This window comes from Pan paniscus, chromosome 10 (assembly GCF_029289425.2).
Source record: "Pan paniscus chromosome 10, NHGRI_mPanPan1-v2.0_pri, whole genome shotgun sequence".
In the NCBI taxonomy this organism is placed as follows: domain Eukaryota; kingdom Metazoa; phylum Chordata; class Mammalia; order Primates; family Hominidae; genus Pan; species Pan paniscus.
Genome location: NC_073259.2, coordinates 130,956,882 through 130,983,753, shown reverse-complemented (window position 1 = coordinate 130,983,753; position 26,872 = coordinate 130,956,882). Strand labels below are relative to the sequence as shown.

The 26,872-nt window shown below is 48.1% G+C and overlaps 1 protein-coding gene across 1 annotated transcript in view; it reads left to right on the top strand.

Moving 5' to 3' along the window:
* Positions 1-24,514, top strand: part of VPS37B (VPS37B subunit of ESCRT-I) — a 30,614-nt gene extending 6,100 nt beyond the window's left edge. The window contains exons 2-4 of the mRNA XM_003812128.4: positions 18,765-18,936; positions 21,273-21,355; positions 22,228-24,514. Coding sequence (XP_003812176.2) covers positions 18,765-18,936; positions 21,273-21,355; positions 22,228-22,719 — 747 coding nt within the window. The 3' untranslated portion in view covers positions 22,720-24,514. The remainder of the gene's footprint in view (positions 1-18,764; positions 18,937-21,272; positions 21,356-22,227) is intronic.
* Positions 24,515-26,872: the final 2,358 nt, after the last annotated feature.

Below are 26,872 nucleotides of genomic sequence, written 5' to 3'. Positions count from 1 at the left end.
CTTTGTCTACCTGCTACCCAGCCGAGGAAGTAAACACTGCCAACCGGCGGAACCCCCCGCCTTGTGCTCTGCCCTCAGTGTGCTCTTCCCCATGTCCACTGTTGTGAATTATTTATTTCTCTAAGTAGGCTTTTGATGGACAAAAATGGGGGCTCAGGAGGAAGTGACACAGGCACAGAGGCAGGAAAGCAGGGATGGGTTGTCCGATGAGCGAGTTCTCGTCTACTTTGGCCAGATGGCATGTACTTGTGTGTAGAGAAATGACAAGAAATAGGGCTGGTGAGGGGGAGTGCCAGGGTGTGCGCCCCGTGGTGGTTAATTTAGGAGGAAACAAGGAGCTTCGTGACGATTTTGGAGCAGAGAAGCAGTCGAATGAAACTGCTCTTTTTTTTTTTTTTTCGAGACCGAGTTTTGCTCTTGTCTCCCAGGCTGGAGTGCAACGGCACAATCTCGGCTCACCGCAACCTCTGCCTCCCGGATTCAAGCGATTCTCCTGCCTCAGCCTCCCAAGTAGCTGGGATTACAGGCACGCGCCACCATGCTCGGCTAATTTTGTATTTTTAGTAGAGATGGGGTTTCTCCATGTTGGTCGGGCTGGTCTAGAACTCCTGACCTCAGGTGATCCGTCTGCCTCGGCCTCCCAAAGTGCTGGGGTTACGGGCGTGAGCCACCGCGCCCGGCCTGAAACTGCTCTTTAGGGAGGTTAATCTGTCAGCAAAGCGTGGTCTGGCTTGGCGTGGCAGGACCAGGTTGGCGGCGGAAGTGGAGGTTAGGAAGAAATTAGGATTTGAGCTAGGGCTCTGGGAGAGGTATTCGGACCAGCTGGCCCGACTCCCTTTCTCACTTCCCCTCTCCTGCTGACCTGAAGTGCTTTCCCCACCTCTGTCACAGGCACGTGGTCTCTTAGCTTCTTTGTATACCTCTCCTGTGGCACTTGACACACATTTTGTAAGTCACTTCCCTGTGTCCCCCACTGGCTTGGGGGCTGCATTTTGTCATGTTTGTCTTTTTGTCCTTGGCACCCAGCACAGTGCCTGGCACCCAGGATGTGCCTGGGTAGTGCTGCTGAGTGAGTGGTGATAACCGGGCTTCAAGTGGAAGTGAGTAGGAGACAGGGCTCTGGTGAGCGGGGAGGGGAGGGGCAGTGGGGGTGCAGGAGGGAGGGAGTCATTGAGGCCGGATTAGGCTGAGCATGAGGGATGGGCAGGGCTCTGTCCCGCAGGCAGTTGGAGTGTGGTTCTGGAGCTCAGGGTGAATGCTCTGCTTGGAGACAGAAATTCAAGCCACTCTCCTCCAAGTGCTTGTGGAAATCAAGGAGAATATAAAAGTTTGAAAGGCCACTAGGAGCTATTAGTGGGTTGGGAGAAGGAAAGAGCTGCCATCGAAGGGAGGGGAGAAACGAGAGAAACAAGTTGGATGACCTAACATCCTGTTAGAGACTGGCTGGAAGAGGAACTCAGAAGTAGACTGCACTGTTTGACCCTCACCGGTCGGTCGTATGCAGAGTGGTTGTGCTCTTGAGCTGAGGAATGCCAGCCTTGTTGCCTGTTTGGCTTTGATTACAGTATTTGTAGCAGAATGTTGCTATGGAGATTCATGCCAGGTACGCAGTGGGAGGTGATCTAGAAGACCGTGTGTCCGCCACTCGTAGGTAATCACTGGCGCTCAGAACATGCTGAGACAAGAGTTCTCGTTGGTTTATTTCCTTCCCCAGCTGTGTGAGTTTTCAAGTTTCATCATTGGAAATGATGTCTTACCCAATGATACAAAAGCAGAGGAAATGCCTTTGTAGAATTTCTTCCAAGGGAAGAATGAAAGTAGAGAGGTGACTTAGCTTAGCTTTGTTGTCTCTAGAATACGTTACAGTGTGTCAAGGGAAGGCTTTTCAAAGTATTTGTCAAGGGATTGTGAGGAACGTAGTCCATTACTTTGTCAAAGAGTTTATGTGAAAAGTAGATATTTGAATAATTTCTTATATTTCAAGCAGCGTTACAGCTAATGTTTCTTTTAAATCAAACCTTTTATCTCCAAGGTTAACTAATGGCACCTCGAGGTTATATCTGCAGCCCAGTGTCTAGGATAGTAGAGGAACATAGTGCAAATTCATGTTTGTCATCAGAGCTGGGTGTGGTGGCTGACACCTGTAAATCCAGCTACTCCGAAGGCTGAGGTGGGAGGATCTCTTGAGCCCCATGAGTTTGAGACCAGCCTGGGCAACATAGTGAGACCCTGTCTAAAAGAAAAAAAACAAAAGTGGTCTAACATGTTTGCCATCAGACAGTAGTTTTCATTAATGTGAACATGACTGAGGCCAAGAAGTTTATTCATGTACCCAGCCTTTGCGGAGCATCTGTGGTGTGCCACTTGGGGGATGTGAAACCAGTAAACCACATAGTTTTCATCATTTAGGATCATGCAGGTGTACAGGGTACATGTGAAACAGTGGTGAGGCCCACACACTGGGGGGGGAGATCCAGTAAGCCTTTGGAAGGTGGGGGGTCAGCAGGGAGTGTTTCCTGGAGAAAATGAATGGCTCATAAGTTATGATTCAGAGAATGAGTGAAGAGTTAGCCAGGTAATGAGGGAGAAGGGCTCCCAGGCATATGGGAGGAACAAAGGCACTTAGGGAAGAAGCCGGGACAGAGTGTGTGTGCATACAGGAATATTATAAGTATTGCTGGAGGGACCAGGGCAGGGTGTAGTGGGGGCTGAGGCCCAGAAGGCAGTCAGGGACCAGATGGCCTCATATGCCCTGTTAAGGAGCTTGGGCTTGATCCTCTAGGCAGGGAGCCGTTGGAGGATTTAAGCCAGGGAGTGCTGCGGTTGGTCACACTCGCCATTTATGTAGATGGTTTTGGCAGCCAGGGGAAGGATGGATTTGAGGGGGATGACATTAGAAAGCTGGGATATGAGTTAGGAGGCTGAAAGATGGTTGATAAAAATGATCGTTGGGCAGCCGAGATAACTGACTTCAAGGACATATACTGGACTTATAGCAGAGCCTGTTGAGTCTTGCTTTTGCACACAGTTCAAATAATAATTCACTTAGTCATATGGTTTATCTGCCAGTGGCAAATGTTAAGACTATGGGGAAAAACTAGAAGAACCAATAACATCATCAAGAAATAAGTGACAGGAGGCAAAAGTCATAAAAGCTGTACAAAAATTGGAAAGTTGACTGTTGAAGCATCGTGGTTAAGACAGGATTTGGGTTGCTAGGAAACTTTGGGGCAAGTATTTAACCTTCGTAAGTGTCAGTTTCCTCCTCTTTAAAATGGGAGTTAGTAATACCATCCTTATTGAGTTATTCTGAGGATTAAATAAGATGATGCGTATAAACTATTTTACACCATGCCTGGCAAGAAAACCCAGTAAGTGGAAGCTGTTACTGTGAATACATTTTGTGGCCATTTGATTAGGGTAGTGTTTTCCTTAGATCTCTAATTTTGTGGATGTTAATTGTATTATAATTACATTCAAAAGAGTTCCATGGTAAATCAATTTGGGAATTAAAGAGGGGTTTGTTTTTTTGAGACAGGGTCTCTGTCGCCCAGGCTAGAGCATGGTGGTGTGACCATAGTTCACTGCAGCCTCCATCAAACGAGCCTCCTGAGTAGCTGGAATTACAGGCGCTTGCCACTACGCCTGGCTGACTTTTTTGATTTCTAGTGTAGATGAGGTCTTGCTATGGTTGCCTAGGCTGTTCTCAAACTCCTGAGCTCAAGCAATCCTTCTGCCTTGGCCTCTCGAGTGTTGGGATTGTAGGCGTGAGCCACCACACCGGCCAAGAGAGGTTTTGTTTCTTCTGTTAGAGTGTGGTGAAGCTCCAGAGGGGCAGCCTACACAGTATTTCTCATTCACAGTTGATTGCAGCTCTTAGAAAAGCTCACAGGACTGAGACCTTGGGGGCACACTTTGGCAAATGCTTATTTAGGGGAGAAACATACCCGTCTGCTTCCATAGCCCAAGAGTATTGCTCTATCAGAGACAGCACCATAGTCACTTGATATTCATAACGACAATTCTAGATCATCAAGGAAAGCTACCTTAGTTTCATGTACTCTGTTTAAGAAGGCAGGGAAGTATAATAGTATGTTTTATTTCTGATCCCAACTAATCAAACTTTTAAAAATAATGTTTTACATGTTTATTATAGAAAATTTGGAAAACACAACCATAAAGAAGAAAAGTGTAATCACATCATATCACTACCCAGAGATAAACACTGTTAACAAAGCATTTAAGTTTTTTTCCTTTGTTGTTCCCTTTTGGGATGGTTTTTTAGAGTTTTTGTAGAGTTTTTGTTTGATTTTAACCTAAAGTTATACTCTGGGTATTTTCTTATTTTTTAAATCAGAATATTCTTACATGACATGATTTTTAACAGCTATGTGATCTTTCATGTGGATATGTCATTTATATAACCATTCCTTTATTGGATATTTAGGCACCTTTTTGCTGTCATAAATTATAATGCAGTTAACATCTTTGAAATCTGTTTAAAACAAATCCGTTAAAGTGATCAACATTTAACTTTTTTTTTTTTTTTTAGTAAGTCTTAAGTGTCTAGGCAGTTTTTAGGTAAAATATCTGATCCCCTACATGAAATATGATTATATAGTTTTTTAATTACGAAATTTCAGTGGAGTAATCTCGACAGATTCTCTTTTGACTAATCCCTTTTTTCCCTAACCACAGACTGAAAAAAAAAATTCCATTATTAGAATAGCATTTTCTCATTTAAACGGAATAGAAGATGAGTAATTGGAGTCATGTGAGAGTTAAATTTTATCTGTTGAACCAAATTCCGGGTCAGGTGTTGGAAAGTTCATGTCATGATGTATTTTAAATGTAAAAACAAAATTGTCAAAAGATACAGTCTTAATAAACATAAATCCAGGGTCCACCTGGATAGGCACTTTCTTATTTGCACCTGTGTAAAGACTGGTCCGAAGAATTCTTAGACATGAATTTCCAGAAATTGTAAAAAGGAAATAGAGATGAGGGGGAAAAAACAAACAATAAAACCCGAAGCTCTTCCTAAACAAATGAATGCTTTGGTTGTTGGTCCTGGCCAGAAACTATTAATAAGAAAATCAGAATTTTAGGAATTCTGTCTTCCGTAAGCTGTTTTTTTTTTTTTTTTGAGATGGGAGGGGAGTAGAAGCTATTAACTGACACCCCTCATGGTCATGTGGTCATGACTAGGTATCTGGACATTTCTGCTCCCACACTGGAATCTCATACTTACACAGGATCAAATGTGTTCACTCCCAGATCTGTTCATTCTGGTTTTATTACAATAGTTCTGTGATTTCATTAAATCCTGGGGCAACTGGATTTTTGCATGAGTGCAAAGAGAAAGTTATTTCTACAAAAACTGTCAACTGAGTGCTTTGGAAAGCATTGATATAAATTGATTCTTTTGAAAGAAAACTTGGTGGTGAATTAGGTTTGGACTAGATAGGGGGAAAGTGGAAGAATTCCCACAGGATTCTGCCCTGATTGCTTATCCAGTGTCCAGTTCTCACCCCACATGAAAAGACGTGGTCTATTTGAAAAAGAACTTTTGGAACTTGAACTAGTGGACCCCTTCCCTTAAGAAAAGACCTTTACCTTAAATGAAACATTGACAACAGATTTTTAAAATGTTTAGTGTGTGCTTTAACCAAACTGCTCAGTTACAGGGACCTAACTGGTTCTGATGATGTGGAGTGGAGGGCTCCGCTGTGCATTTCCTGGCCTTTACTGCTGAGATTCTAATTCGGAAGGCCTAGGATAGGGCCAGAGGACAAAGGCAGTTAACTTTGTGATCTGTGTGGGTGTCCCATCTTGTCTTCTGATCCTCACTCCTGCCCTCCTTCCTCCAAGGTCTCCAGTTATTCTGAAGCCAGTTAGGACATTTTATAACATATGCCAGTTATCAGAACCATTGACACCTGTTAGTATATTTCTTTATTACTGACACCATTATCCACATTATAAGTCCAAGAAGAAGGGAGAGCTTGTTTTTCCTCTTTTCCTCTGAGTATTAGAAAATATGTCTTCTGGCCAGGCATGGTGGCTCACTCCTGTAATCCCCAGCACTTTGGGAGGCCAAGGCAGGCAGATCACGAGGTCAAGAGATCGAGACCATCCTGGCCAACATAGTGAAACCCCATCTCTACTAAAAATACAAAAATTAGCTGGATGTGGTGGTGCACACCTGTAGTCTCAGCTACTTGGGAGGCTGAGGCTGGTTGAACCCAGGAGGCAGAGGTTGCAGTGAGCTGAGATCGTGCCACTGCACTCCAGCCTGGTGACAGAGTGAGACTCTGTCTCAAAAAAAAAAAGAAAAGAAAATATGTCTTCTAGGAAAAACCAAACCCTCCCCTGGTAAGTTGTGCCTGCCAGCCCTAGAAACTGTCAAGTGTGTCACTTTCCATCTTACCTAGGAATAGTCCATTTATTTTCGAGCCTAGCTTTCTGTGTTTCTGTGGTTAGCTGCACTCACACATACCAATTTTTAGATTCACGTCAGCTACATATGGAGGGGATCGTTTGAGTCTAGATCCCACTGTCTGTTCCTTTTCGAGGGAAGCAAGTTTTCTCTCAAGAAGGATTTTGATGTCTCCGATAAAAATAGCTATCTTTATTAATCTAATAGTTGGAAGTTAGAGGTTCTGTGTGTGGAGTGGGTTGTTTGGTGGAACATTCGATAAGCAGCTGGTAAGTTTCCTTCCTGAGTGGGCTGTAGCCTTGGAGATGGTTTCACACAACCCCCAGGATTGTCGTATTTTAGGACTGTTTCATAATGTTCTCCGATTCTTTAACTATATTTCTGTATTTGCAGATCTTTTAATTTTGTCAACATGTTAAATAGTCCAACTCCGCAACTGTTAAGTTTGTTTCAGTAAAACTGAAGATTTGAATTAAGCCACATTAATGTGTTTACAGCACATCTAAGGGCCATCGTAGGCTTGGGTTACAGGCTTCACCTGAAGACCTGAATTCAGGTGGAGACTGGTGAAATTAGTTTGTCATTGGGAATATCTTTTTACTGAATGAAGGTGAATTTGGACTTTTAAATAACCTAGCCTTTAATGTAAAGCTCAAACTCAAATTGCATGTTACTTTGGTGAAATTTACCTTGAAATTAGTTGGTGCGATAAATCAAGTATAGTAAAGTAAAAAGAGATGCAGTTAACCTAGCTGAATGTACGGCAGCCTTTGTTTATCAAACCTAACCCATAAGCCTGCTGCATTTAAGGTCTTAATGCAATTTGAGAATATTTCTAGTAGTAGAATAGTACAAAAACTAAGATTTGTTTTATTCCTTTTCTTTGTGTTATAGATAACTTTGAATTTAATTTTATCTGGAGAGGAAAAGGTGAAAATCAAATTTCCCACCAAAAGGAACTAGTATTCCTTTGAGAAGGGCCAGCTCAGCTTGGGGGCAGCAAATGTACAGGATTGGTCTTAGACATATTTTACTGGAGAGCAGGGCAGCAGTGGTGTCCCAGAACAGCCTTTTATCAGAGATAAAAACTTCATTACTTCATAATGATACTCCCAAAAAGCTTATTGGTCATTTTTGGAGTTTGCTCAGGTATGAACTCAGTCTTCCAAAAGTTGGTTTAAAAAGAAAAAAAAAAAAAAGAACCAAGCATTTATCCAGCTTTTCCTATATAAACTGTATTTCATGTAGTCAAATAGATGAGGCAAAAAGTTTTTTATAGAAGAAATTGAGCCAACACATGCAGAGGATGATATTAAAGGATTATTGTGAATTTTGCTAAATGTGATTATGGCATTGTAGCTAGGGTTAAAAAGTTCTTACCTGTTAGAAATATAAAATTTTTAAGCATGAATGATGATGCTCGAAGTTTGCTTTAAACTACTTTAAAAAAAAAAAGCGGGAATATAGATGAAGATTGGCAAATGTTGCTAATTGTCGAACCTAGGAGACGGTTATACATAGTTTCATCATACTCATCTCTCTACCTTTACTTTTTGAAAGTATCTTCTATAAAAGGTTTTTTTAAAAAAGGTATAAATAGGAATGAACCTTAGATGATTGTTGTTATAACGTGAAAATAGAGAAATAGTAAACTAGTAAATTTCCATTTGATCCTCTGCTGGAGTGTAGTGGTGTGATTACAGCCCACTGCGGTCTTGCCTTCCCTGGCTCAAGCAAGCCTCCTTCCTCAGCCTCCCAGTAGTTGGGACCACAGGTGCATGCTGCCATGGCTGGCTCATTTTTTATTTTTTGTAGAGATGGGGTCTTACTTTATTGCTCAGGCTGTTCTCCAACCAACTCCTGGGCTTAAACAATCTGCCTGCCTGGGCCTCCCAGAGTGCTGGGTTTACAGCCATGAGCCACCATACCTGGCATAATTTATTTTTAGAGATAGGGTCTCACCATGTTGCCTAGACTGGCCTTGAACTCCTAGGCTCAAGTGATCCTCTTGCTTCAGCCTCCCAAGTAACTGGGTCTACAGGCGTGAGCCACTGCACAGTAGTTAAGATCGCAGCTCTGGAGGGAGTTACTAGCAGTTGTAACTTTGACAGCTCGTTTAACCTTCCTAAGATTGTGTTTCCTGTCTCTTGAGTAAAATGAGGACAAATTTGTCTCACTGTCACAGAGGATAGAATGGAGACAGTGGAACTAAGAGAAGGTGGCACATGCTAGCTATGCTCAACAAATGTCAGCAAATTTTGTTGAAATGTGGAAGATACTGACAAGAGCAAAGTTTTCAGATCAGCACCAGTAACTTGTCTTACTTAAACCATTAAAATCACATCTGTTTTGATTTTTCCCCTTTTTCTCTTTTGAGCCTTTTATTGGAAGAGCAGATGCAGTCTGTGCGGGTATGCAGTGCTGCAGTACGAAGTGAATGGCACCCCCTGGAGTTGGGCAGTGCACAACGCTCAGTGCCTTACGTGGGAGGATGGGCTTGACTGAGACTCTGAGCCAGACTCCCTGTGATGATGGTGTCTCCCCCAAGCCTGGCACACAGAGGTGCTTCCCAAGTATTTCTTGTATGAATGAATGAACAGATGAATGGGCCAACCACTGTGCTGGAGCATGTCATTGTGGCCCTGATGAGCTGTAGATATGGAAGCTTGGGATTAGGGTTTTTCTGTGTGTGTGTCTTTTTTTTTTTTTTTTTTTTTTTTCCTTTCTGTGGAGATCAGTGCCTCACTCCGTTGCCTAGGCTGGTCTTGGTCTCCTGGGCTCAAGCAATCCTCCTGCCTCTACCTTCCTTAGTGCTAGAATGACAGGCATGAGCTACTGCACCGGTGTGTAAATTACACGTGTAAATATAGTGGCTTCGAGGCTCTCATGACAGTGATGTTACTCTAACATTCTGATATGCTTTCTAAGTGGGAGAGGGCTGATTTCAGTGAAGAGAAGCGTCACACAAAGCCAGCTTGTGTCTGTGTCTCCGTGTGTGTTTTGTGTCTCATGTTTCACCACAGTTAATGGGTAGCTTCGCTTTCCAGCCATCAGTGTCATCATCTTCATTTTTCCCCTTTCCATTTCACTGCCAAACTGTTATCACTGCTGGAGTAAAAGCTAGGAGTGCAAGTCGTTTCCCAGTTTATAGCTGGTTGTATCAACCCATGACGTTACTGTTTATGAATTTGAACATTCAAAAAGGCTAATCTTCAAAAAAGCTTAGCAGGATTTTCACAATGACTGACAGATAGTGTCCTGAGGCCCCAACTATGAAGATTCTTATGGTTGAAATTGAGCAAGTTTTTTTTGGAGTACATTGGCACGATCTCGGCTCACTGTAGCCTCTGACTCCTGGGTTCACGTGATTCTCCTGCCTGCCTCAGCCTCCCAAGTAGCTGAGACTACAGGCGCACACCACCATGCCTGGCTAATTTTTGTAGTTTTAGCAGAAACGGGGTTTCACCATGTTGGCCAGGCTGGTCTCCAATGCCTGACCTCAAGTGATCCGCCCGCCTCGGTCTCTCAAAGTGCTGGGATTATAGGCGTGAGCCACCGTGCCCAACCAAGCAAGTATTTAGCTATGTGCCTGTGTTAGCCTGGGTACTGCGCTAGGTTCTGGGCACAGGGGAATGATTAAGACATCGTTCTGCTCTTAAGGGGCTTTATGGTCACCATTAAAAGAGTGGATGTGAGCTCAAGTGTCATTTTGTGTCATGGGGTAAACTGTTCTAACTATTTCAATCAGGCTTCTGGCAAGACATGGCACAGTCAGCATGAGGGATTGGTGAGGAGTTGAATAAAGGGATTCCCCACAAGGAGAGGGCAGCGTGGAGACCCCCAAAGCCTGATGCAGGATTAGCAACAGCCATGCACTTCTCACTTCCAGGCCTGCGGGAGGGGCAGAGGAGAGGGCTGCCTTGGAGGAAGGGAGGGTGGGAGGACCTGGCCCAGCTGCAGCCACACCTCAGCGAGGCAACCCGGGGAACACTCCCCATCTCCGCTGTCCCTTTTCATCTTCCTCCTACTGTTGATCCTCATTGCTGAATCCAACCAGAACCTGAGGGTGAGTGTCCGGGTGAAGGGTTGGTATAGGTCAGCCAGGTGGCTGCTGGGGCACAGAGCAGGATAGACAGTGGTTTTCAAGAACAGGTGGAAGATTCCAGCACTGTGCTAGTCCTGTGGCTGCTGTAACATGACCACAAACTGGGCAGCTTGCAACAACAGAAACTTAATTCTGTCACAGCTCTGGAGGCCAGAAGTCTGAAATCAGGGTACCCTGTTCCCTCTGGAGGCTCTAGGGGAGGACTCTTCTTTGCCGCTTCCAGCTTCTCATGTGTGCTGGCGTCCTGGGCTTGTGACCACATCATGCTGCCCCCATCTTCACATGGCTTTCACGTCTGCCTCTGTCTTCTCCATGTGTCTCTTAAAAGGACTCTTGTCGGCCGGGCAGGGTGGCTCACGCCTGTAATTCCAACACTTTGGGAGGCCAAGGCGGGCAGATCACTTGAGGCCAGGAGTTTGAGACCAGCCTGGCCAACATGGTAAAACCCCGTCTCTACTGAAAACACAAAAATTAGCCGGGCGTGGTGGCATGCGCCTGTAATCCCAGCTACTCAGGAGGCTGAGGCAGGAGAATCTGAGGCAGGAGAATCGCTTGAACCTGGGAGGCGGAGGTTGTAGTGAGCCGAGATTGCCCCACTGCACTCCAACCTGGGTGACAGAGCCAGACTGCCTCAAAAAAAAAAAAAAAAAAAAAAAAAAGGACTCTTGTCATTGGATTAGGGCCACCTAGATGATTAAAGATGATTGTCTCATTTCCAGATACTTCATTACATTTGCAAAGACCTTTTTTCCAATAAATGTAGGTTCTAGAGATTAGGGTGTAGACACATCTTTTTGGGGGAGGGGGGCACACCATTCAGCACACCACAAGCATCCTGTCACTCCCAGGAGACTTACAACACCTTCGTGACACAGCAGTGGACAGGTTTTTTGTTTTGTTTTGTTTTTCTTTTTTTCTTTTTTTTTTTTTTGAGATGGAGTCTCCCTCTGTCACCAGGCTGGAGTGTAGTGGCACAATCTTGGCTCACTGCAACCTCCGCCTCCCGGGTTCAAGCGATTCTCTTGCCTCAGCCTCCTGAGTAGCTGGGACTACAGGCGGGCACCACCCTGCCCAGCTAATTTTTGTATTTTTAGTAGAGATGGGGTTTCACCATGTTGGCCGGGGTGGTCTTGATCTCTTGACCTCGTGACCCACCTGCCTCGGCCTCCCAAAGTGCTGGGATTACAGGCGTAAGCCACCGCACCCGGTCTAGCAGTGGATAGATTTTATGATTCTGTTTGTCATATTTAGTAGCTACACTCTTCTAAGGAAAGGAACCTCACCTTCCTGTTCACTTTTCTGTCTCCATTGCCTGTACTTCCAGAGCCAGCCCGTGATGATGCCTGAAAAAAATTTTTTTGATGTATGAATAGATGAACAAACAAGCACAGAAGAATACAGTGTGAATACAGTGAAGCCAGAGGTGTACTCTGCGAATACATGAGACACCCTTGAGTGGAATGGTTTCAGTAGACGGATTGTATGAGGTGTGAATTGTATCTCAATCAAGCGGGGCCTCAGGGAGTGCCCACCACTAAGGGTCTAGCTCTGTGTGGCGTTGGTGGGGCTGGGGAAGGTTTAGAAAAGGTTCCGTTGCTAAGACCTTGGTTAGGGTAGAGTTTGCAGCAGAGATTTGGATAGGAGGGCGTTCCAGGCTGAAGAGCCAGTGTGAGCAGAGTCTTTGTGGGAAGAGCATTTTATATTCCTGGACCTAATGCTTGTTTAACAAGATGCTTGCTTGTGGCTGGGCGCAGTGGCTCAAGCCTGTAATCCCAGCACTTTGGGAGGCTGAGGCAAGAGGATCGCTTGAGCTCAGGAGGTCAAGGTTGCAGTGAGCCATGATTGCACCACTGCATGTCAGCCTGCGTGATAGAACAAGACCCTGTCTCAAAAAATAAAAAATGACAATAAAGATTGCTTGTTAAATAAAATGTGATTTATTTACTTTGCATAAATACTATGCCTTCTGAGAATGCTGTAGGTGCGGGCATATTTTGTTTTTATCCTAACGCAGCCCAAATTCCAAGTACACACTGGATTTTGAGCATTTAAAGGACTTCCGGTGCTATTAAGGATTCCCATTTGTTTGTTCAAGTTTGCTAAACGAATTCAGTCATGTCACTTACTTAGTTGTTGTAAGTATTATATTACAGTGTGAAGGGGGAAAAAAGAACTGCTATGAGTATCTTTCCATGAAGAAGATTTAGCTTGGAAATGTGGGCAGATTTGTCTGCCTTTGTGTTTAGGAAGGCACAATTATAATTACAGATGGAGGAGCTAGACACTGGCCAGCTGGAATCAGAATTTCACATTGTAGAAGTGTCTGGTCTGGAAAGCATCCATGGGAAACCTACACCCTTGACCCAGCATTGGCCACAGAGCTGCAGGCGGTCTCCTGCCTCTGCCTCTGCCCCTGCGTGCCTCTCCTTTGTAGCAGCCGTGGCATATGCAGAGGGGACTGTAGATCTCTTTTCTTTCTTGCTGACTTTATTTTCTACCACACTCCCCCAACCCAAATAAAGAAATAATGACGTGCATTTGAGATAGTGTGTGTGTTTTTTTTTTTTTTCTCTTTCTGAGATGGAGTCTTAACTCTGTTGCCCAGGCTGAAGTGCAGTGGTGCAATCTTAGCTCACTGCAACCTCTGCTTCCCAGGTTCAAGCAACTCTCGTGCCTTAGCCTCCCCAGTAGCTGGGATTATAGGCACCCACCACCACAGCTGGCTAATTTTTTTTGTATTTTTAGTAGAGGTGGGGTTTCATCATTTTGGCTAGGCTGGTCTCGAACTCCTGACCTCAAGTGATCCGTCCGCCTTGGCCTCCCAAAGTGCTGGGATTACAGGTACGAGCCACCGTGCCCAGCCAGACTGTGTGTTCTGAGAGAGTTACATATATTAATGTAAGCATCCCAAGAGATAAAAAGAGACCTCCACATTTCTGCCTGGATAAGTATATATAAGATACTTTTTTTTAAACTTAAAACAGAAAAACCCTTTCTCTACAAAGTTATGCGTGCTTGCTCTAATGAATCAAACACTGTGATAGTTAAAAGTAGAAAGTGGAAAGTAAAAATATCATACCACTCGGGCTGCTGCTGTTACCCTGGGGTGAGCATGCTTCCAGAGAGTTCTCTGTGCTCATGCACAGATAGGTGGGCAGAAATAAGTTTAGACAAGCCAGGTCCTACTACAAATGCTGTAATCAGGCATCTCATTTTTCTTCACTTATGAGAAGTAATGGAAACTGAAGTGAAACTGAGTAAATTTATAAGAATGTTTCTTTACCACAGAGAGATTATTTCCTGAAAAGACTTTTCTATGGTTAACAAAAAGGATCATGAGAATGATCAAGAGGTTGGCATCACTGTTTTCAATTTCAGGTATCTGTTGGTGCCTACCATGAAACAAAGACAGTGACAACGTAAGATTTTTTTTTTTTTTTTTTTTTTTTTTTAGTTTGATGGTTCCTAAAATACCTCTCTAAGCATTCTCAGATTTACTGTACAGATTTGGTCACAGACATTGAGGCTGGAATCAGTCTGAGAGGGGTGGAGAGCCGGGTGTATGTGGCCGGAGTGGCTGCCATCTGGGCCTTGCTGAGTGGTGTATGCTGCGCCTGTGGAGGCCTCCCGGGCCTGTCCTGGCCAATTTGCCTTTGCTTTGCAAATGAACAAAGCTGTTGTTTCTCCTCCCCCTTTTTTTTTTCCAACTGTAACAACGAAAAGATTGAGGAAAGAGTTTCTACATTGATTGTAGCATCCAAGGTGTGTTCTGGGGCAGGTTTTGAGTGTTAAAAAGTTTTATCCAATGCTTAAGAAAAGACATCCACCTTCAGCACATGCATCCTGGCCATTGTCCCTACTGCCATTATCCTGCAGGGTGCTGTGGGTATTCTCTGGGTGGCCACTTAGAATTTACTGTATTTGTCTGGGTGTGGTGGCTCATGCTTGTAATCCTAGAACTTTGGGAGGCCGAGGCAGGGAGATTACTTGAGGTCAGGAGTTCAAGACCAACCTGGCTAATGTGGCAAAACCTCGTCTCTACTAAAAATACAAAAAAAAAAAAAAAAATTAGCCAGGTGTGGTACACACCTGTAATCCCAGCTACTTGAGAGGCTGAGGCACGGGAATTGCTTGAACCTGGCAGGCGGAGGCTGCAGTGAGCTGAGATCACGCCACTGCATTCCAGTCTCGGTGACAGAGCGAGACTCTGTCTCAATTAAAAAAAAAAGTTATCATATTTATATGAAAACATCTGAATACCCAAAGGATATTTTAAAAATCACTGCCAGTTTAACAGTCCTCAGTTGGAGTTTTTTTTTTTTTTTTTTTTTTTTTTTTTGAGACAGAGTTTCACTCTTGTTGCCCAGGCTGGAGTGCAATGGCGCGATCTTGGCTCACTGCAACCTCTGCCTCCCAAGTTCAAGTGATTCTTCTGCCTCAGCCTCCGAGTAGCTGGGATTACAGGCATGTGCCACCATGCCCGGCTAATTTTGTATTTTTCGTAGAGAAGGGGGTCTCTCCATGTTGGTCAGGCTGGTCTTGAACTCCTAACCTCAGGTGATCCGCCTGCCTCAGCCTCCCAAAGTGCTGGGATTACAGGTGTGAGCCACCGCACTCGGCCTCAGTTGGAGTTTTATTTGGCCTCTTTTGATGCCTGGTGGCTTATGTGTGTCCTATACAAAACAAATTGCCTTTTTTCCCCAGACCCCAGAAATGTGGACACGTGAGTTGTCTTTATTATAGTCCACGCTTTCCTTGTGTTCTTCTCCTCTAGGACTTTCTAATATATAGGACAAGTGATTTTGACTTGACTTAAACCCTACGGAAAAAAGATTTTGTTTGTAGATGCATTTTTATGGTGAAACTGAAGCAAAAGTCTTCAGCTTAGCGGTATGTATCAGCAGGGAGCTTTGAAGGCAGCATCCATGCCTGGCCCCTCCTGAAGAGCTCAACAGGTAGGGGTTGGTCGGGACATTGAGATTTGTAACAGCAGCCTCCCTACTCCCCAGTAAACGGGGATCGTAAGGCACAGCCGAGGCTGAGACTGCTGTGGGGTAGTCTAGGCCGCCTGCTGGAATGTCGGTCGGTGCTGCATTGAGCGCTGTCTTTCAAGTGGTTGCGTGGGAGACCTGCACTTGCTGTGTGCTACCTTGACTGAGGACTTTTGAGGAAATTCTGTTTGACAATTACTTTAAGGTCCAGCGTGACACCCTCCCTCAGACTTAGTCTCTAGTGACTTTCTGATGGGAGCGCCTCTGCTTCATCAAGGATTGGAGGCACTTAGCTCTCAACAAACTTAGGTCGCTTTTTTTCCTCCACAGTTTTGTTACCTCCCTTATTTGCCAGGCTTGGCTTTGAGTGAATCTTGGCTTTTTTGGGGTTGTGGGGGGCTCTCTGATTCATTCAGCAGATCTTCACTGAGTGGCAGATGTGTGCAAAGTGCTTGGGATGCCAAAGACAAGTGTGTCGTCTGTATTTAGTGTTGGGACAGACAGTGATTGAGACAACAGATTTAATCTTCACTGATGACAGTGACGATGCCACGAAAGACATGGGCGCTGACAGAGGGTGGCTGCTGGTGTAGGCAGGATGGTTAGGGACCTCCTTTCTCAGAACTGACCGGGAAGGGATGGTGGGGACCAGGCCATTTGGGGCCTCACAGATCAGGGCTGATGAGTTTGGCTCCATTTATGCTTGACTCAGTTTATTTGAGGGTGGGAGCACTCCTGTTTCTCAGAATTCCCTGTGCCTAACCCCAGGCGTGGCAGATAATACTCGCTCAGTAAATGTTTATTGAACAAATGATTGATTGAGAGTGATGGAACACACAGAACTGTGGGGCTGGGAGCAGGAGCGCGAGGCCTGTCTCTGAATGCAGCCTGGACAATGTGCCCTTCTCCTCATCCGCCAGGTGAGACCAGCAGGAGAAAGCCATCTCAGCAGTGGTTGGTGGTTGTATTTACGGTTAAATTTTATTTTGAGATGCTCATAGTTTCACATGCAGTTGTAAGAATACAGAGAGATCCTGTGTCCCCTTCTCCCAGCTGCCCGCTGGGTAACATCTGGTGAAATTCAACACACTCTCAGCACCAGGATTGGGGCACTGATACTGCCAGGACACAGAACATCAGGACGGCTCCATCCCCGTGCAAATCCGTCATGTCGGCCTTTTATAGTCCCACACACACCGCTAATCTGTTCTCTATTTTTGTGATTTTGTATTTCAAGGGTGTTGTGTGCATGGGGTCATGGAGTGAGTGGCCCTTTGGGGTTGGCTGTTTTCCTTCAGTGTGATTCCCTAGAGTGTTCTCAGTCCCGCCAGTCAAGTTTCTTCCTTTTGCTGCTGAGTGGTATTTTGCGGCCTGGCTGGACTGCAGCTTGTTTAACCATTCACCTGTTAAAAGACACCTGGGCTGCGTCCAGATTTTAGTTGTTACAAATAAATGTTGCTCTCAACAGTCCTGAGCAGGTTTTTGTTGAATATAAGTTTTCATTTCTCTGATATAAAGGCCCAAGAGTACAACTTCTGGGTCATAGGGTAGTTACGTATTCAGCTTTATTAAAAAGTGCCTGTTTTCCAGAGTGGCCATACAGTGGTTTTTGTTTGTTCTTTTAAATGGCTTAACAATGGAAGGAAAGACGCTTCTGCATGGCCTGGCATAGAAAGCCCATGGAGAGCCGCCTTGTGGGTGGGGAAGCGGGTGACGGGAGCCCCACCACTGCTTACCAGAAACCCGAGTGAAACTGCTTTCCAGTCCCAAGATTCTCCTTTTTTGCTAAAGGCATCAGAAGAGATGAAAGCATTTCTACCACCCACATTTCGGGAACACTCCTAGCTTTTACTTTAGAGTTGGGAGAGAGGTTTGGTTTTCATTGTCATTTAAATCCTGTTGGGTTTCAGCAGAGCCTGATCTTTAGGGCCCTGGGTGCAGCTGTTGTCTGGAGATGCAGATCACTGTCTGCTGAAAAGAGCCCTCCTGCTGGGGTTAGGGATCTCCTGATTGAGGCATGGATCCAAGGGCTTCTTTCTTTGTTCTCTGATTCCCTGAGCATCTTCCTTGTGTGTGTGGTGCGTGTGCACTCGTGTGAGCGCACCAGGAACTATGACAGCAATCAACGGGTATGACTGGGGGTGGGGAGCAGAGGCAGCATGGCCAGGAATCTATACTCGAGCTACTAAGAGGAAGGAAGTCGCAGCAAAAATAGCCTGGGTGGGGTGGTAGAAAATATTAAGGGGAAAATGAGATGACTGGGGTGGGGTTGAAGAAGAGCTGCTTAAAGAGAAACAGGGACACACACTGGGTAAGGAATCGCATGCTGTTGAAACTGACGGTGTGGAAGGAAAGCGAGGTGGCGGCGGCTGGGCTGTGGTAGAGGAAGCCGATCACCAGTGAGTGAAAAGGGAACTAGGGTACCCACGCGTCTGTGTTTTTTATTTAAACTTTGGCTACGTTTTGCTTGGAGCGTTTTGCCTTTTTTTCTCAGACCTTCTACTCCTGTCGTTCTCCCCTAAGTTCTGGGCACGTGGCTTCTTCTCTACCTACCAGCGTAGCCTGTCATTGCTTTAAAGGACAAAATGAAATTCCTGATGGGCAAAATATGTCCCCCCTCTTCCCCCAGCTTTTGGTCGGCTTTGCTCACCCACCAACTTCCAGCTCTTCTGAGCTGGAAGGCTCAGAAGAGCTGGGGTGGGCATGGGAGAGACAGAGGAACCCCGGTGGCTGGAAACACAGTTCCTTCCCAGGGTCTCTTCAGCTTGCTGGTTGGACCTCTTAGCCTGCTTATGAAGCCTGAATTGACATCATGCCAACTGGTCTCCTGCTGATAAGTGATTCCTTAACTTCCTCGGGAGCAGCAGAAACTTGTTTTGAAAAAAATCAGATTCTAAATCTTTACAGCTGTTTACTTCTGCAAGCACAATGGCTGTAGTAAGGAATTCAAGTCACAGCGCAGCCGTGGCAGGGAAGTCTCTGCATGGAGTCACAGGACAAAGCCTGTCCTGGAAACGTGCTGGAAGGAAGTCGGCCTCATTCTTTACGACGGGCAGCAGCTCCAAATGAGAAACCAGGGGGCTTGGCTCTGGGTCAGTAGCATCTGCCTGGCATGCGGTGCCAGCGAGGTGGCAGCAGCTGCACTGGGCTCCTGGGGTGTGCGTGGGGACCTCAGGGGTTTAGGAGCTGATATACTTTTGGTTCTCATCATCTTGTGTGTTCCTTGCAGACACAGAATGTTCAGCTTAACAAAGAAATGACACTTGCCAGCAACCGGAGCCTGGCAGAAGGAAACCTTTTGTACCAGCCCCAGCTGGACACGTTGAAAGCACGCTTGACCCAGAAATACCAGGAACTCCAGGTTCTCTTTGAAGCCTATCAGATAAAGAAGACCAAATTAGGTAACTTTTTAAGGGTGATCATTCGAGAATAAAGAGTTGAGAGAAGGACAGATTTTCAAGCTATTGCCCTACCAGGAAAGAAATATTATGGAAAAATTTCAGGTTAAGATAGCGACTCTACTGCAATGAACAAATAGCTTATGTATATTATTTATTTATTTTTAGAGACAGGGTCTTGCTCTGTCAGACTGGAGTGCAGTGGCGCAACCATGGCTCAGCGTGACCTCCTGGGCTCAGGTGATCCTCCTGCCTCAGCTTCCTGAGTAGCTGGGACCACAGGTGTGCACTACCCCAAGCAGGCTAGTTTTTCATTTTTTTGCAGAGAGGTTGTCTTGCTATGTTGCCCAGGCTGGTCTTGAACTCAAGCCATCCTCCTGCCTTTGCCTCACAAAGTGCTGCTATTACAGACGTGAGCCACTGTATTGGACTAGTTTATGTATGGAATATGGAGGGCCCCCAGACCTGCGGCCTCTCTGCACTTGCGGTTCGAGAGGGCAGGGTGTATAGCAGGACTGCCCCCTCCTCCCAGTGGCCCTGACTGGTGGCGGTGACTGCTGAGGTCAGCCCAGGTCCACACGCACCTCCAGGGTCTGCAGCGTGAAGCAGGTTGCAGAAACGTGGGTACCTCGGGGCAGTTACCGGAAAAGGGGCTGGAGATTAGGAGGAAGCCAGCCAGTTTAGCAGTCACCAGTTTAGAAGAGGAGACTTAACCACTTTTTAAATTCAAGACCCCACCTTCTCTAAACAGCATAGAAAAAGCTTTCTGAATTATGATATTAAACAGATGTCTTATGACATTTGCCCGTTTGTCTTATGCTGTTTGTTAATGGTAAAAAAAAAAAAAAAAAAAAAAAAAAAGCATCACTGGAACACTTTATTTTAATGGCATACTTTAATTTGCAGCCATTAGGAGGAGACATCAGAATTAAAGATTGTTGAGCATCCTGAGTGCTTTTGATAGTTATCAAAGGGACATTTAGATAAAGTCAGAGCTGGGGGTGGTGGCACACGCCTATGGTCCTAGCTACTTGGGAGGCTAAGGAAGGAGGATTGCTTGAGCCTTGGAGATTGAAGCTGCAGTGAGCCATGATTGCAGCCCTGTACTCCAGCCTGGGCGACACAGCGAGACTGTGTCTCCACAAAAGAAATGAAATAAGCTGGGGGTGGTGGTGCTTGCCTATAGTCCCACCTACTCTGAAGGCTGAGGCCACGGTGAACTGTGATTGCATTACTGTACTCCACCCTGGGTGACAGAGACCCCATCCCTTTAAAGAGTTTGGGTTAAAGATCACCTTCTGCAGTGAGGTTTACAGTGATGTCTGTCACTACTTGCTATCATCTTGTCATTTTCTCCATTAACTTCAGTAAAAATTTACGATCATACACCCAAACCAGAATGACGAAAAGTAAAAAGACTGGCAGTACCAAGTGCTGGTGAGGTGCCGTGCATCTTGCTGGTAGGAGTGTCCATGGGTCATCTGGGGCTTGCAGGCTGCACTGCCACAGCCGCCTCCTTTTCTCATTTCACCTGGGGAAGGCTGTTGGGTAGCACCTGCTAGAATGAAGAGTGTGTATGCGCTGCACAGCAGCTCTGCTCCTGGGTGTATACCCAACAGAAGTGGATATTAATGTCTCTCAGAAGATAGGTACAAGAATGTTGTATCTTTATTACCTTATAATAAAATTTGGAAACAATAAAAATGTCCGTCTACAGAGTGATGGGCACATAAAGTCTGTTTACACAATGGAACACTACACAGCATTGGAAAGAAACGAACTGATTCACAGACCTGAGCAGGGTCTCAGAGACGCGGTGCTGAGTGGAAGAAGCCAGGAGAGTATGTCCTGTGCTCTCTGATTCCAGGATGTGGAGTCGAGACCAGGCGGACCTCCGCTATGGTGGTGGAGGCCAGCGTAGGGGTTATCTGGCGGGTGCAGTGGGCGTGAGGGCGCCCGGTGGAAACGTTCTGTGTCTGGATCTGGGGGGTGGTGGTTGGCGGTTAAACACGTGGAAATTTGACTTACACACTTGAGATGTGTATACTCGATGTAAGTTACCACTCAAAACATAAAGGAAATACAAAGTGGCATGATGAGAATGTCACTGCCCCATATTTGAAAACAGCTGGTTCTAGAAGCAGCTGGTGACACAGGTTGCTCTGACATGGGATGTTGGCCCCTGGGCACTGGCTTGGTGCACTTGTTCCCCTGTAGGTTTTCAAGCCTTTCACATTCAGCTTCCTGGAAAGGAAGGTGCAGTCCTGCCGTGGTTGGCATCATGAAGGGCTTTACCTGGACACCTCTCACTCTTGTCATACCTCTTGCTTTTTTTCCAGACAGACAGTCTAGCAGCGCTTCCTTGGAGACCCTGTTAGCACTTCTTCAGGCAGAAGGGGCCAAGATTGAGGAAGACACTGAGGTAAAGCCAACCAGCCTTGGTGGAATCCTTGGGGCGCTTTGGGCAGTCAGTGGGCCCGCTGCCTCCAGGGACCGTGAGCGCCACACCGCCACGACCAGGAGGTGGTGCCTCCCAGGTGTGCGGGCTGTATGCCAGCAGGCAGCCTGGCCTGTGTGCTGGGGAAGTGCCAGGCAGGGGTCCAGGGAGCAGCAGGGTGAGTGAGGGCAGGTCCGAGCGAGGGCCAAGAGAGGGCATGCGTGCCACCCTGTGAACGCCAGCCCCTGGGGCCAGTGGCGAATTACCACGTGCCGTGGTTCAAGGGCCAGCTGGGAGGAGGCTACAGAGCTTCTGGGACACATCCAGCTGCGCATTAGAGCCTTGAGCCTCGCCAGGCGATAAGGAAATGAGTCAAGGTCGAATGTTGTGCAGTTGTTGCAGGCTGGGGCCGGCAGGGTCTTGCCAAGATAGGGCTGGGCTCGATGAACTCTGAAGGCCTGGGGGCACAGGTGTTTCTGTCTTGCTTACCCACCCAGGGCGAGTCTGTCAGTCAGGGCGCAGCCGGGTGGAAGCAAGGAGGTGTTGGACTCCAGCGGGCTCGAGAGAGGCCTGGGACCCAGGAGTCGGAGCCCTCACCCAAAGGCCAGCTCCTCTGCCTGTCACGCTGGTGGTGGGGTGCGCAGCAGGGCTGTCGTCCTCTCCACCTAGTGGCAGCTCATGCTGAAGCCTGAGCCCATGACCTCTGGGATCTGGAGCAGGAGCGAGGCCCTCTGGGTGGTTACAGGGAGGGGGCAGTGTTGGAAGCAGCTGGGCGTTGCCTCTCCTTGTGCCTAGACCATGAAGGGAGCATCCTCCCCATCTGGCTGTCCCTGTAACCAGGTTTCTGCCTCTTTCAGAACATGGCAGAGAAGTTTCTGGATGGAGAACTTCCTCTGGATTCCTTCATTGATGTCTATCAGAGCAAACGGAAACTGGCCCACATGCGACGGGTGAAAATCGAGAAGCTCCAGGAGATGGTGCTAAAGGGGCAGAGACTCCCACAGGCCCTGGCCCCGCTGCCCCCCAGGCTGCCCGAACTGGCACCTACCGCCCCCCTTCCCTACCCTGCCCCAGAGGCCAGTGGGCCCCCTGCCGTTGCACCTCGGCGCATTCCGCCCCCACCACCCCCGGTGCCTGCAGGACGCTTAGCCACCCCGTTTACTGCGGCCATGAGTTCGGGACAGGCCGTGCTGTACCCAGGATTACAGTGCCCGCCCCTGCCCCCCCGCGTGGGCCTCCCCACTCAGCAAGGATTCTCTTCGCAGTTCGTGTCCCCATATCCGCCACCTCTCCCTCAGAGACCCCCACCCCGGCTCCCTCCACACCAGCCGGGTTTCATCCTCCAGTGAGCGCCGGCGCGGTCCTTCCCGCGAGACTTCTTCCGCCTGGCGTGTTGTGCTCTGCTCACGGGAAGGAGGCTGGAGGTCTGCTCTGTGCCAAGGGCTCTGGGGCCCTGGGCCAGCGTGTCTGTCTGATTTTAGAACTGTAGGTCAGTGGTGAGTAGTAGGAGCCCAGGCTTTGGGCAACAAGGCAGTTGTGTGTGCCGGGTTACAGCCTGACACCTGTGCGTTGCATCGGTTTGCATTATCCGTGTGATTTCTAAGTATCTTAGCGTTGATGAACTCATATTTGGGAAGAAATAGGCCTCTCCCCCAGTCCCATTTAGAATCGTGGTCCTTCTATTGCAGTTTTATTTAATGAGCATGGTTCATGATACTTATTTTATTTTCGAAAGACAGTCCTATGTGTCTCACCCACCGGCCACTGCAGCCCTGGTGAGGGCGGGTGGGCGCCGGCCGGCCTGGAAGGGCGCCGTGGCTGGGCCACCACCTGTGGCTGCGTTGTTGCTCACTGAATCTGTTGGGGAGAGGTCACCATAGTCACCGCCTGACCTGGCTGCTGCTCTTGCTTCAGAGCCACAAGCAAAGTTTGCACTGGGCCCACTGCCGAGTCCAGAGGCTGGAGAACGGCCACTGGTGTGGGAGGGGAGCGCATGAGTGGGACTTTGCACAGCAAATTGTGTCCCCAGCTCCTCCTCTCCCTCCTGCCTGGAGCCGGCCCTGAAGGTTTCTATGAAGAAATAATCCCCCAATATTTTTACTACGTGTGTTGATTTTCCTGTTTTATATTGAAAAAACTTTTTTGACACTCCCAAGACCATTCAGGGAAATTTTATAAAAAATGCAGATACTGTCTTGAGCAGATTGAAATGCCGATGAAGTGGATGCAATTTCCTTTTGTGCAAGCAGTGCACGGTGCCCGCCCTCGGGTGTCCGTGCTGTGCCTTAGCTTCCCCAGGTGCCGGGACTCACACCTGCTAGGGGCTGGGCAAGGCCCCGGCTCTGCTTTCTCTGAAGGGCTTGTCCAAGTTCATTGCCCTGTTACAGGTGGTCAAGACGTCCGGCCGCCTTGACCCAGGCTACCCTTAGCCAATATCCTCTGCCCCTGGCTGGCTGGTGGCTGGGCCTCAGGGTGGGCAACGTTAGGGGTTTGGCGAAAGCCCGCCCCATGGGATTGAGGGACGGGGCTGCACTCCAACCGTCTGCACCTGCTCTTCCCCCCACCCCTGTGGGACCTCATCTTCACGTGCCATGTGTGCTGAAGGCCCAGGGCCCAGCAGGGGGCAGTGGCACCTGTTGACAGAAAAGGCCGAGGTGCTTACCAGTGGACCTTCTGGCCCGCCCCTCCCCTGTCACTTGTCGGGCATCCAGGGCCCCGACCTGTGCCTAGCCGCCAGGGTGACAGAAGGCAGAACTGAAGCGGGGTCTGTCCCACTGGGCCACGGGCCAGGCCACTGCCTTTTGTCCTCAGTGACCGTACATTCCTGCTCTCGGACTTGAACTCTACTGTAACTGTTTTCTTAAAGGAAATGAAGCTGTACAGGACGATTCACTGCCATGCCAGTCAGGCGGGCTTGCCATGTTCTGTGAATCTCGAGTGAGCGGTGCCACCCGCCCCCATACCTCCGCCACCGGCCGCTGTCGGGGATGCCACAGCCTGCCACGGTCGCAGCCAAACGTGAGCTTGGCATTGAAGTTGCAAAGCGGCCCCTGGCCAGGCTCGCCATCGCTGTTCAGGGCCGTGTCCGGTGCTGTGGCTGTAAAGCTGTAGGACCCTTTTTAATAAATAGAGAATTATTAATAACAGGCCTGTCACTTATTTACTTGGGGATGTGGATGTTCATGATGTCTGGTTCTGAAACATCAGTGATCAAAGTTCCAGCAGGGAAGCTGGCTGGGACGTCTGTTTTTGAAGCTGAAGACAAAATCTCTGCCTGTCCAGGGCCCCTGGCACAGGTGGGGCCTCTTACCCTCTTGGTCACCAGTCTCATAAACAGCAGTCACGGACAGGGCATGTTCTGTGTCTTAAGAGAGTGTCTTCAGGATCACAGCCACTGTGTCCAAGTAGGGGACTGAGGGTGACCTCAGGGCTCAGACTGTGCCTGCTCTCTGTCCGTGAGGTTGCTGCCGTGTGCTGTGTGAATGGTGGTACTTGTTAGGATTTTCTGTGTTGGTTTTTAGTGGGAAAACCAGTGGCTCTGATGTTTTGCTTTGGGGACTTGCCAGCAGGTGTTTCAAGAAGGCAGTTGCCTCTGCCCATTTCAAAGCCCAGTGGGTGCTGTTTCCTTCTCTAGGCCGAGAGGAGGGGACCCTGCAAACCCTGCCTCCTTGCAGAGCTACGGAACTGCCCTGTGCCCGCCGCCCCGGCTGAGCCGTGCGCCTGCAGCTATGTATGTCCGCCGCCCCAGCTGAGCCGTGCGCCTGCAGCTAGGTATGCCCGCCGCCCCGGCTGAGCCGTGTGCCTGTGTCCTCACCACCCCAGCTGTGTATCTGGGTCACAATGCCCCTGCAAGGGACTTGAGGAACTGAGATGAGAGCAAGCTCACCTGTTGCTGTCTCCTGTAATAGCTGCCATTCCTGGCACATCATTGTTCTATGAGAATGTGCAGGAGAAATTTCTGTGGTTTTTCTGTGAGGAAGAGGGAAGCATTTCCTGAGAAGCCAGTTAGCCTTAAAGAAAAAGTGTGTGATAGTTTCTTTCTTCCCAGTGGCTGCCAGGAAGCTTATAGCCAAATCTGTTGTCCACTCCAGTGAGGATGCTGGACTTCACAGAGTCTTGTGGCTCATGAACCTTGCCTTGTGGGAGCCTCTCCTCCTGCTGTGTGTCCCGTTCACAAGGAGGACCAGGGAGAGGCAGTGACAGGTCCAAGAGGGTGGGGGAGCAGGACCAGACCCCAAGCTCCTGCTTTCTAGCCCCACACTTGAGGCAGCCTGTTCAATTAAAGGTTTCGGCCAGGCACAGTGGCCTGGAATCCCAGCACTTTGGGAGGCTGGTGGGGGCGGGGTGCGGATCACTTGAGATCAGGAGTTCGAGACCAGCCTGGCCAACGTGGCAAAGCCCCCATCTCTACTAAAAATACAAAAATTAGCCAGGCATGGTGGTGCATGCCTGTAATCCCAGCTGCTCGGGAGGCTGAGGCAGAATTTCTTGAACCCGGGAGGAGGTTGTAGTGAGCCAAGGCATGCCACTGTATTGCCGCCTAGGTGACAGCAAGACTCCATCTCAAAAAAAAGTTTGGTCATTGAGGACTCAAGAATGATCAGTTAAGCGTTGTCAGTGCCTGTGGATTTTCATTTGTATCTGGTGGAGAATCAGTTCCGTTAGTGTTTCTGAAGCCATCTTGCCTTGTAAACAAGAGCCAGGCACAGGGTCTGTCTTAGCCCTTGTGGTCAGTTTGCAAGGCCCTTTCACCCTAACCACCCGGCACAAGCACCCTGGCTACGCAGCCTCAGCTGAGGCCCCACTTCATCCTCCAGGAGACCTGAGCACAGGTAGGCGGCTTGTCTGAGGCCATACAGGAGCCAGCCAAGGGGCCTTTTCTCTCCCCTGACCCACCCTGTCCTGTTTCTCCATAAATGCCAGTGATCTTGGCAGGGGGTAGGACAGGGTGAGCTCCTCCACCTCAGCCTTCCCTCTGGCATGGTGCTCCTGGGTAAAGTGGGTGCTTGTGAGGCTGCCACACACCCAGGGACTGAACACCTTTCCAGGTTTCCGGTAAGTGCAAAGGCTGTGTGTGGCCATGGCTCAAGTCCAAGCCAGCCGGGAGTCAGGGTCCCCACCTTAGCTTAGCAACTGTCAGTCAGGCATGGTCTCAGACACACTGAGGGGGTCAGCAACTGCTAGGAGCCCCAGGGAAGCTGTGGGCATTGAGGCTGGGAGTGCAAGTGGCCCCTGTGGAGGCAGCTGGCTCTTGGCCTCCTGTGTAAAAGGAGGGCCCTGAGGCCCATAAATTCCCCCCAGAGAGAGATGGAAGGCGGACACGCAGCCAGTGACAGCCCTGCTGAGCTTTTCTGCAGTCCCAAGTACTCTAGCATTAAATGCAGACAGACACCAATAGGTCCCCACCCCAGCGCCTGCCCAGGGCCTAGACAAGGGAACACGTGTCCCTGGAGGAATGAAGAGCCAGGCACAGCCCCTCCCTCTGGGGCATCAGTGACAACA